General features: G+C 38.0%; 1 protein-coding gene across 3 annotated transcripts; it reads left to right on the forward strand.

Annotated features, from left to right (window-relative positions):
* Window positions 1-286: 286 nt before the first annotated feature.
* LOC135247283 (E3 ubiquitin-protein ligase TRIM35-like) lies at window positions 287-9,421 on the forward strand. Of its 3 annotated transcripts, XM_064320580.1 has the most exons (7): window positions 297-573; window positions 2,180-2,498; window positions 3,424-3,519; window positions 3,679-3,909; window positions 4,709-4,731; window positions 5,065-5,183; window positions 7,279-9,421. In XM_064320580.1, the coding sequence occupies exons 1-7, from the start codon at window positions 362-364 to the stop codon at window positions 7,830-7,832; spliced, it is 1,554 nt and encodes a 517-aa protein (XP_064176650.1). In that variant the 5' UTR covers window positions 297-361; the 3' UTR covers window positions 7,833-9,421. The 3 variants fall into 3 exon arrangements, with proteins under 3 accessions (XP_064176652.1, XP_064176650.1, XP_064176651.1); XM_064320582.1 differs by lacking the exon at window positions 2,180-2,498 and having other exon boundaries at window positions 287-573; XM_064320581.1 differs by lacking the exon at window positions 297-573 and having other exon boundaries at window positions 2,052-2,498.
* The last annotated feature ends 2,900 nt before the right edge of the window (window positions 9,422-12,321 follow it).

The following is a 12,321-nucleotide window of genomic DNA, read 5'->3' on the forward strand; positions in this document are numbered from 1 at the left end:
TGATTGTATCTCTCATAGCATCACTATGTGTCTCAGCCCAGGAGTTGTTCTTTACCACCATCGCTCTACGTTTTTTCTTGTGGGGGTTCTGTCCAGGGCTTACAGTAAAGGCTATTTTGAAAAATGTTGATTTGATAGCATTTTCTTTCATCATATCATGTTAGAGAATTTAAATGAGAAAGATGGATTCTAGTGTGTAAATATATATATATATATATATATGTGTGTGTGTGTGTGTATGTATAGCTTTGAATATTTATATACCTTATCTTTAAAATTATATTTTAATATTTCCTAAATTCTGGCATGATATCAAATATGTATTTTTCTGTTTAAGAGACATTTATTCTGCCTTTAATTAATGTCAGCCTACAGTACGTTGAATTCATGCTGTTTAAAAAAAAAAAAGTGTATTCCAGATTTCGCCACTAGAGGGCAAAGGGACATTTTGAATTTCCTCCTTGTGAGGTGGGTAGGCATGCTACCCAGCTCTCGCATTTTTCAGACCAGCAAAAACGAAAAAACGGCCTCGAACAAACTTTTGTCCATCTCATTATGTCCCTGTTCATTCCGGTTAGTAAGTACACGTATGTTCAAGATAATTACAGTGTGATTTAAACTTTGTGATTTTCCTGTATTAAGACCAGACGGCCGTATTCTGCTTATTTATTTATGTAAAGTAGAGTAACTTTTCCCACTCGTGAAGTTGGCTATTTTACTCCCGGTCACAAACACATACGGGCTATCGGTTTAGTTTACCATCTTTGTACATTTTTTAATGGATCCTATGTAATGTTATTTGCTTTTCTGAAGTTCCTGACATAACATTATTATGTTTATTAAGGGAAGCTGACAGTGTATTTTCCTAGCTTTAAGCTCATTAGCTTCATGTCAATTCACGCTAATTGCAGCCTACTCCTCTCTTCTCATTATAACAATGATAGGGAGGTCAAACTCGTTTTGGCCATCTTTCAGAAAATATATTTTGACAGCTTATTTTTCATGAATGTCATATATGCTACTGTATAATCAAATCATAAAAAAAACACGTTTTCAACGTACAAAAATGCCAAGTTACTCACACATACAAGACATAGGCCTACACCGTCTATAACTCATTCATTCAGACTGCCGAAATCCAGGCCTGCCATTAAAAGTATTGATATCCAAATGACGCCAAGTTACGGTACTACAAACAATATAGGCTATCTTGCCTCACCGAAATTAAATAAGATGTATTCCAAAGCAGTGCTACCCAATATTTCCTGAAGTCATTTGGCCCTGTGTGTATAAGCATGCAGTACATGGACAGGCCAAACATATGTGTGGATGGCTTTCTCAAAGTCAAGATTGATTGAATAGGCATCTATATGTCCAATTTGTATTGGTATGTATGTATTTCGCTGGCCAGCCTTTCTGTTGCGTGAATTATGTTTCTTGGTATAAATGTCTGTTCGTAAATGTGAATGTAACATGCTGCGAGGGAAATGTCCCCATGCGGATGAAGAAGTTCTCTATGTAGCTATGTATGTACAATATGTATAGGCTATTACATGCAGAATGTATTGTACGTAGCAAATATACAATCACTTGTACATTTACTGAAATTCAGTTCAGAATCAAGTGTAACCATATGTTTTCCGGATAAATATGCTTTCTGTAGTTACTGACCAGCAGTTTTCTACATGAATTTCAATGTGTTCCATGAGGCAATTCGAAATATTCAACACTTTGATCTGACACAAAGTGTGCATGGAATGTGAAATGGGAAGATTACAAAACACAGGGCCAAGTGACTTGAAAGAATTGAGGAAATATTGGGTAGCATTGCTTTGGAATAGGCCTACATCTTATTTAATTTTGGTGAGGCAAGATAGCCTATAGCCTATTGTTTGTATCACCTTGTAAATCCCCCAGAGTAGCCGGTTCAGGCACATTATCATCTCTGTATTTGAGATAGTTCAAGAAGACTGAAGACACCAAGCCTGATCAGCCAGTTTGTTCTGGTTTTGAACGACATGAGGTGTGTTCTGTTGTAGTTTCAGAAAAATGAAAGTGAAAATATCAGACTGAGAGACGGAGTCTGTAAAATGGAGGCTAAAGCTTTGATTCCTGAGGACGATCTGTGTTGCTCTGTATGTTGTGATATTTTTAAAGAGCCTGTTGTCCTGAAATGTAGCCACAGCTTCTGTGGAGTGTGTCTGAAGCAGTACTGGGAAGAGAAGAGCTCTCGAGAGTGTCCCATCTGCAGGAGAAAGGCCTCTATGGATGATCCTCCTATAAACTTGGCTTTAAGAAATATTGTGGAGTCCTACTTAAACCAGAAGACTGAGAGAGAAACTACGGACAAGAGTGATGCTCAGTGCAGTCTTCATGGGGAGAAACTTCTATTCTTCTGTGAACATGACAAAGAGCCTCTCTGTCTCGTCTGTCAGACATCAAAAAAACACAGAAACCACCCCGTCTGTCCAGTGGGAGAGGCTGTACTGGAGCTGAAGGTATTCCATTTTGAATATAATGTATTTTATATTTTCAAGACACAGTCAAATATGTGTAAAATATCTCTGTGTATAACATTCAGATCTGACGGACGGCTGTGGTATGAGGTTTTGTAAATACAGTCAGTCTGGCCTCCACTTCCACTCACAAAGGCAGCAACAGGAACAAACCTGCTAATCAGTCAAAAGCAGGAAGTAGCAGCACTGTATCTGAAAGTGTGTTTACAACCATTAAAACATCATGTATATTAGACTTTCAGTGTAGGGCTTTATGAATGAAATGCAAGCATGGTTAATCTTGATTGACAAGTGCTTGGGGGGCCTTTTAGAGAGAATATGGCTCCAAACATGAACTCTGAAATACACAGAGCCATTTTAGAAATATGTAGGAATGATGTGTCAAATTAGAAGTACTGACAGGGCAAATAGAGATATCACACATGACCTTTAATATAATAAAGGTCACGACCTAATAAAGCTGCTGTGAAATACTCCATTATTTGCTTGGGGAGAGAACTGAGCAACAACCAGGAAGTAAAGAAATCCACAATGACTGGTGGAGACAAGAGCTATACATATGCGTAACTTATTCGTACCAATAAGTCAAATCAATTTTACAAGTGCTTTAAGATTTCTTACAGTCTACTATAAAATATGAAATTACAACCCAGTAAAAGTTATTTTTTAATCCTATATGCTGTAAAATTTGACTGGTTTAATTTTTTGAAAATGCATCACAGAACATTTTATGCTGCGTTATAAGTATGTTTCACTAATCTTTACTTAATTTGTAGCAGGGCTATTTTCTTGACTACTTTTCCAATGTTCTTAATAAGCTGTACTGACTTTCACTTGTATTGCAGCAGTGATATTACTGTGCCATTTGTGTCTTTCTGGAAGTGATAACTGATTCATTTAACTCCAGGAGGAACTCAAGCCTGCACTTAATCTTATTAAAGAAAAATTGAAGAGGTTTACTGAGGTTGAACAAGAATGTAAGAAAACAGCAGAACACATCAAGGTAAGGAAAGCAATTACGAATACTGTTTAGGTACACAAAAATACAAAAGAATTGTTTTTGGTTTATGTTCTTTTTGACAGGTATACCGAACACACTAGCTGCCACGCAATGAAACATAGTTACACTATTCAAGTTTAAAATAGTGTGTTTGAATTGCAGAGTCAGGCCCAGCACACAGAGAGGCAGATAAAGTTAGAGTTTGAGAAGCTCCATCAGTTCCTGCATGAGGAAGAGGATTCCGGACTAGCTGCTCTGAGGGAAGAAGAGGAGCAGAAGAGTCAGATAATGAAGGAGAAGATAGAAAACATCACAGGACACATCCTCACTCTTACAGACAAAATCACAGCTATAGAGAAGGCCATGGACACTGAAGACACCTCCTTTTTACAGGTAGGAGCTTAATTTATTGTAATTCAGTATGCTGGTTTGTGGTTTTTCACAATATTTGGCCGTGTTCCCTTATTCTGCATCAATGCAGCAGTAGAGTACTGAGAGTGTGTCAAACTCAGGGTACAGGTATTCAAAGAGATGCATCTGCTCATTTTAAAATGTCATCACATTCTTTTTTATATTTTTGAATTTTGTGTAAAATTGGTGTCACCAGAAAGTCAATAGAAAACACCACCACTGCAGAGTAGAGCATGTCCTGTATAATTTACAGGAGGCCTCATTTTCCCCACATAGTTGTTTTTCACCATTGTGTGCGCTATAATAGCAATGACCCTGTACACTACATGCAGGCAACTGCTACAAAGTTCAAGACAGAGGGATGAAACGGCCTGTTCACTCTCTAGATGTTCACTCATTTGATTCAGAGTTGCTGAGAAATCTTCCAGCCACATGGTAGCCAAATTAATGATCAACAAAACCTGCCCAGCATTTTTATACACAACAGTGAGCATGCTGGGATGTTCATTGCTTAATTATCTCAGGAGTCACACCTGTGTGGAAGCTCCTGCTTTCAATATTCTTTGCATCCTTCATTTATTCAAGCGTTTCCTTTATTTTGACAGTTACCTGTACATTACAGTACCTTCATTCATATGTGCTTACTGTTTAAATGAAATAACTTTTATTTGCATTGCTCTTGTTTTTCACTTATTATACCCTGTCTCTCATGATGTTCTCTACTGAGTATGTTTATACATGTCTACATCTTATTACAATTGTGCTGTTATGTGTTTTTCAGAGCTACAAGAACATCAAGGAAAGGTATGTAGAGTCTGACCTATTTTCTAATGTCAGTTTAAGTCTCTTCAAACCCTAAATCTGGGGCGACATAGCTCAGGAGGTAAGAGCGGTTGTCTGGCAGTCAGAGGGTTGCCAGTTTGATCCCCCGCCCTGGGTGTGTCGACGTGTCCCTGAGCAAGGCACAATTGCTCCCAACGAGCTGATTGGTACCTTTCATGGCAGCCTTTCACTGTTGGCGTGTGAGTGAATTGGTGAATGAGAAGCATCAATTGTAAAGTGCCTTGGATAAAAGCGCTATATAAATGCAGTCCATTTACCATTTAAATCTTGAGTGACTTCTGCTTGTCATTATAGAGCCCAGTGCACACTGCAGGATCCAGAGCTGCTGTCAGGGGCACTGATTGATGTGGCCAAACACCTGGGCAACCTGAAGTTCAGAGTCTGGGAGAAGATGCTGGAGGTGGTGCAGTACAGTGAGTATCTGGGGCAAAAGTTAAAATCACATTATTTGTGAACATCTAATGAAGACATAAAACTCAAAAAACCGAGCTGTATGGTGTGAAAGATAAACATCCAGTCTCAGTTCCCGTCAAGTTTAGGAAGATTCTGGGGCTGCACTACGCTGCTCTCATTTTAATATCAGAAAACAAGCACAGAATTTGTAGACTACTTAAAACCTAATTAAAACTGCGGTTTGTACGTTTGGAGAAAATAACTAGTGTTACGACCGGCTCGAAGGGCCACAACAAACAAGTCCAATGTACCAAAAAACAATCCAGAAACTAATATAAAAACACCAACCCAGACATTTATTAGAATAACCAACAAACTAATCACAAACTAAAACAAAGGAAAACCCACAAAGTTCAAACAAAACGATCTTCACAAAAACTACAAACACAAACAGCACAAAAGAAACCCCAAAGAAGATCTCAAAGAAAGAACTCCCCTGCCTCATACTGCAGGGCTTATGTTGGCCACCGTCAGGTGGAGGCAATCAAGCAATTAGGCAATCAGGCAACTACCTCCTCCTGCACCACCCAGACCAGCAGAGGCAGGGGACATAACACTAGATTAAAATAAAAAATAACATTCAACCCCCTCCCACCCCTCCCTCAGCTCTCCCTTCAAGCCCCTCCCTATAAGGATCAGGAACTATCAGCTGTTTGAATTACGTGCATGAGTGAATTTTATTATTGTGTCATGCATCACACCAATTCCCAGCCCGCATTGGCTTATATGACACCAACATTTTGCATATAACAGATCCAGAGTAAATCATAAACCTATTAAAATGCAACAAACACATATCTGATACATATGCCCTGTACAAAACAGTATAGACTCCATTACCAAACCTTCTTATCTTCTTTTTCATATACATAGTCATTATATAAATAATAACACCTCATTAGAGACTAAACAAACAATACATCTTGCCTTCTTTTCCAGGTGTTTGATATAAAGTTAGCCATTTTAAAAACATCAAACTTAAATAGCAATTTCATCATCTCTACCCCCCCAAAACACTTCAGGATTTCGTTTAGACATTTCATGGAAAATTGGTGCTCTTAGATCATCATATACAGTACAGCATGAAATGGGATTCATTTTAAATTTCACCCAGATCACATAACAGACATAGTCTTTTTTCTTCAACTACATCATTAGATCTGCCTACCTCAATAGCCAGAGGAAGGATACCGGTTCGTAACTGGGCAACCAGGGACCTTTGGCTTCTGCCATAATGTATGGTTCAGGGCCATAGTTTTGCTTAACATGAATATATGTCCTTAATTTTGGTTTTAGCAATATATTATTAGACCACTTTTCTTCAAAGTTTAATAAAAGCGTATATTTAATCATGTTAATATTACACCGTAAGTTATTTCTGTAAATATATTGTAAATCAACTTCCTCAAAAAATGCATCAAGTTCTTTTGTCCGTGGGGTGTTGTGTAATTTCACCCTGAATAGCTAGAACTGGAGCAAATTTATGTACCCCAAGAAAACGTATGGATCTGTTCTGAATAGAATTGGCGTGTTTGGATTCTTTAAAGCCCCATATGCCAGCAGCACAATTCAGTACAGGAGAGACACAGGCATCATAAAGTTGTGAATATGTTGAATAGCCAAGATCTTTGCACACTTTCAATTTATTAATCACTGAGCCTAACGCTCTTCCAGCCAAAGTCACTAGGGACGTAGGTCATAAATTCATCCCAGGGCAAACCCCAGGTATTTATACACATTAGCATATTCTAGTGGTGATGGTCCAAAAGTGATATTTTATGTACTTCTTGCTGTACCCTTTTTCCTGAAATGCATTATCTGAGTTTTACTCTGATTTATTGTATTGCATTGAATTTGCTATGATATGTGTTCATTTATTTAATTTCATGATGCAAGCAGATTTTGTTTTTAAAGCATAAATCACTATGACTACCGTGTATTCAAAATCAAAACAATGATATACAGTTTCCCATGTATGTGACATAATCTGAATAGAGTATTTGAAATGTGCCTCTTCTCACAGCCTTTTCCATATCTTTCTTCTTGATATTTCAGCTCCTGTGGTGCTGGACCCCAATACTGTACGTGCCACTCTCTCTCTCTCTGATGATCTGACCACTGTGAGACACACAGGTACAGAGCAGAAATGTCCTGACAATCCAGAGAGGTTTAAACCTTGTGTGGATGTGCTGGGATCTGAGGGGTTTACCTCAGGGAAACACAGCTGGGAGGTGAAGGTGGGGAATAAACCTAGGTGGGCTATAGGAGTGGTGAAAGAGTCCATCAGTAGGAAGGGAAGTATAACATGCAGCCCAAAGAGAGGATTCTGGGTCTTAGTGCTGAGGGATGGTGATGAGTACTGTGCATTTGGAGCTGCTGCCCTCACACTGAAGAGGAAGCCCCAGAGCATCAGAGTGCAGCTGGACTATGACACGGGGATGGTGTCCTTCTTCGACTCCAGTGATATGTCCCACATTTACACTTTTAAAGACACATTTACTGAGAGAGTGTTCCCATACTTCTCTCCACATTCGAGAAAAGATAACAATGATGGATCCCTGCAAATATGCCCAGTGAAAATCTCTGTGAAAGTGATGTATAACCAGTGAAGGTATTTGTTTTAAAAAAAGAACAAAGTAGAGATGTTGTACTTGGAAAGAACTTTTGTTGTTTCTAATGTGCCTCAGCATGCCTGGTTGCTGATTTGGGTACTCTGGGGTAGACTTGCTGGAGATGTGAATTAATGAAGGTGAGGTGGTTGATGGCCTACCAAAACTAAATGGGAGCCAGACATACACTCAAATACAAGTGATCATTTGGTTAATGTAATCTGCCTCAGTATGCATGAATACTGATTTGGGACAGACCAGAGGAAGTGCTAAGGGGGATGTTTTAGTAGTCTGTCAGAAGAGAGCAGACAGACAGTTACTGCTTGATTTCCTGAAACTTCATTGCTTGATTTTGTTCTGGAAAAGGGGTACAAATCTGGTGCTTGAGCAACACTGTATTGTGACTTACCTGCATTGCTTTTACCTTATATCTCTCATGCTGTACAGGAGACAATTTTTGTTTATTAATATAAATTGATATTGATCAAAAGTTTTGAACTAAGAATTTTACTTTGCAAAGGACCAAATTCCATCATACCTAAAGAATACTATGGAAGAAATCAATTTATTATTATTATTATGATTATTATTATTGTTAATAATAATAATAATAATAATAATAATAATAATAATAATCATTATTATGAATTCATTAATTGGGTTTTGTTTTGATCTAGCTAATAGGACAAATCATTTCATATAATGTTTATACATAAAGCAGATTCTTCTTGTTTAATCAAATTCTTTTATATCTGATTGATTTAATTCCTGGGTGGATAAGGCAGTGTACAAGCTTGAAATGTTTGCGTATCGTGAGCTCTAGTCAGATTGATTGCATCAGTCTCCTGTGCTCTTCAGATTTTACTTTACAGATGCAGTGAAGAATAAATTCACCCTGTCAGCTCCATGCTGTAGGATTTACATCAGAGCCTTCAGTAGCCTCACCTGCACACCTGCCATTGGTCTCTCATTCCCTTTCATTGAATGTCAGTTATTATACGACATTTATTAGAATAATCAATCATAATTAAATAATTGATTTACACAATTAAATTGATTTTACATGAATTACTTTTTCTATAAGGCAATAGCAATAAAACATATATACTTTATTAGGTACACCTATTCAACTGCTTGATAACACAAATATCTAATCAGCCAATCACGTGGCAGCAACTCAATGCATTTAGGCATGTAGACATGATCAAGACAATCTGCTGAAGTTCAAACCAAGCAGAAGAAAGGTTATTTATGTGACTTTGAACATGGCATGGTTGTTGGTGACAGATGGGCTGGTTTGAGTATTTCATAAACTGCTGATTTACTGGGATTTTCACACACAACCATCTCTAGGATTTACAGAGAATGGTCCGAAAAAGAGAAAATATCTAGTGAGCGGCAGTTCTCTGGGCGAAAATGTCTTGTTGATGGCAGAGGTCAGTGGAGAATGACCAGACTGGTTCGAGCTGATAGAAAGGCAACAGTAACTCAAATAACCACTTGTTACAACCGAGGTATGCAGAAGAGCATCTCTGAACGCACAACACGTCGAACCCTGAAGCAGATGGGCTACAGCAGCAGAAGACCACACCGGGTGCTATTCCTGTCAGCTAAGAACAGGAAACTGAGGCTACAACTGGCACGGGCTCACCAAAATTGGACAATAGTAGATTGGAAAAACATTGCCTGGTCTGATGAGTCTCGATTTCTGCTGGAACATTCAGATGGTAGGGTCAGAATTTGGCGTAAACAACATGAAAGCATGAATCCATCCTGCCTTGTATCAACGGTTCAGGCTGGTGATGGTGGTGTAATGGTGTGGGGGATATTTTCTTGGCACACTTTGGGCCCCTTAGTACCAATTGAGCATTGTTTAAGCGCCACAGCCTACCTGAGTATTGTTGCTGACCATGTCCATCTCGTTATGACCGCAGTGTACCCATCTTCTAATGGCTACTTCCAGCAGGATAACATGTCACGAAGCTCAAATCATCTCAATCTGGTTTCTTGAACATGACTATGAGTTCACTGTACTCACATGGCCTCCACAGTCACCAGATCTTAATCCAATAGAGCACCTTTGGGATGTGGTGGAACGGGAGATTGGCATCATGGATGTGCAGCCGACAAATCTGCAGCAACTGTGTGATGCTATCATGTCAATATGGACCAAAATCTCTGAGGAATGTTTCCAGCACCTTGTTGAATCTATGCCACGAAGAATTAAAGCAGTTCTGAAGGCAAAAGGGGGTCCAACTCGGTGAGTGTATGTATTAAAACACAACCCCATATGTCTCCCAAAATTTTCAGATTTGTCCATTATTCTACTGTTGTGTTTCACTGAAACATGAATAAAATGAATGCAGTTTTACATATAAATATTAGTAAAAATACAATACAACCTCTAAAACGTCATGTTTCCAATGTCCCTCATTGTGGTTCTGTACTCACTCCACTCCAGAATATTTGATAATATGATTAATAATAAATTAAGATTACAGTTTTTCTCAAATGTTTAGACACTAAAACTGGAACTATGCACACGATGGTGAAAACTTGAAGCTCATATGTCAACAACAAAGACTATTTCCGCAAAACTCTAAGCACAAATCCTTTGTTTTCACTCAAATAGCAATTCTAAATCACATTTTTGCACAACTCTACACACAAAATCTCATTATTTAGCACAATTTTGATAATCAAGCCTTGTTTGTTCATGGAAAACACTGGCCTTCAAATGCCAAACTTTAAGTACCAATTGGTCTCACTCATGCCACACCTGCTCAAACTCAATTGGCTAAACTTTTCAATTATCTGTCAGAGCATAAAAGAGACCTCAGGTGACTTCTATTGTGTTGGAAAACAATGGAGCAACACGCAGCACAGCAAGGTAGAGGTAGAGGTAGAGGTAGAGGTAGAGGTAGAGGTAGAGGTAGAGGTAGAGGTAGAGGTAGAGGTAGAGGTAGAGGTAGAGGTAGAGGTAGAGGATGATGAGGGAGAGGAGTTAACATTCCAAACGATATACGTGCAACTTTGGTTGATCACGTATTTGTTTTTTGTTTTTTTTACAGCAGGCCTATGAACTACGATTTTTATTTTTGCAGTCTGCTGAACAAAGATTTATTTTACAGTAACAAATAAAGATTTGCTTTGTTACCTTCTTGAATTTGTTCATTGATTTCATATGACAACAGATCATTACATCCATTGTCCAGACTGACACAGTCTAAGCATGTTCTCGTTTTGAGAAGACACAAATGTTATCTATTTTGGCAAAACTCATAATTGCACTGAAAAGGAAAATGAAAAAACACTTTACAGTTTTTTTTTTACAGACCTATTCATATGAGGCCCGTGTGAATCATTTTGATGGAAAAAGTCAGTTTTGAGAAGAGAGAAAATGGTTTTGAATGCCTGAATGCATTTTGCAAGAGATTTGTGTAGCTTTGGCAAAAGGTTAACTGTTGCTGTGCTTTGTGTGTAGAGTTTTGAGAAACTGAGCTATAGTTTCAGAAAACGTGTTTAAACAATTGAGGAAAAACTGTGATTGATTAATTAACATAATACGTTTCATCAGCAGGGCAAGCCACACTGTAAAAAGTACAGAATACTAAAAATTTATTTCACTAAATGTTTTAGTTTTGAGCATAATTTAGATTTTTAAATTTTGTGGTCAATTTGTGCTATTGAACATCAATTAGTTCTGAATTATTATAAAACCTTAAAACCTGCCTTGAAATTTATTTCAAGTATTTGAGCTTTTTTGACAGTGCATAATCTAAAATAAACAAATGTGTAACAGTCAAAAGCAGTACGCCATAATTAGGTGAAAAATAGGTTGGTGCTTTTGCCTAAAAAAAACATGGCAGTTGTTAATGCTGAAGTTTCACTTAATTTTGTCCACCCCTGTATGTTCTTGCTTATTTTTTTACCCCACAAACACCTTTATTTTTACATTGGTTCTGTGTAAAATTATTAGTCTCATAAACTTGGTTTTGTATTTGAATGAAGTAATAAAAAGTAATCGAATCTCGGCTTGGGCCTTTCTCTGTGGAGTTTGCATGTCCTCTCCATGTCTGCGTGGATTTCCTCTGGGTACTCTGGTTTCTTTCCACAGTCCAAAGACATGCAGGTAGGCTAATTGGAGACTCTAAATTGCCCATAGGTATGAGTGTGTGTGCCCTGCCATAGATTGGCAACCTGTAATCCTGCTTTTTGCCCAATGCATGCTGGGATAGGCTCCAGGAGCCCCCGCAACCCTGTCCAGGATAAGCAGGTATAGATAATGGATGGATGAAGTAATAAAACGTATTTCACATGTAATAAAATGTATTTCACAAAACTGCTAATATTCTCACCTGAATAGCACAATATGAGTTAATGCAACACATTTTTGGTCGCTGTGCCAACATAAAATCTTGGAATTCGTAATTCACCCAATCTTAGAATTTGTAATCCACAGAACCTTGAACCTTGAAAATTGAGCAAA

Source organism: Anguilla rostrata, unplaced genomic scaffold (genome assembly GCF_018555375.3).
Source record: "Anguilla rostrata isolate EN2019 unplaced genomic scaffold, ASM1855537v3 scaf1191, whole genome shotgun sequence".
NCBI classification, from domain to species: domain Eukaryota; kingdom Metazoa; phylum Chordata; class Actinopteri; order Anguilliformes; family Anguillidae; genus Anguilla; species Anguilla rostrata.

Bases quoted from the DNA above. Each gene is read 5' to 3' on its own strand.
- LOC135247283 (XM_064320580.1), top strand. From the start codon at position 362: ATGTCAGCCTACAGTACGTTGAATTCATGCTGTTTAAAAAAAAAAAAG. The intron at 574-2,179 runs GTTAGTAAGTAC...CCTGAAATGTAG, and splicing joins TTATGTCCCTGTTCATTCCG to CCACAGCTTCTGTGGAGTGT. The intron at 4,732-5,064 runs GTATGTAGAGTC...TTGTCATTATAG, and splicing joins TACAAGAACATCAAGGAAAG to AGCCCAGTGCACACTGCAGG.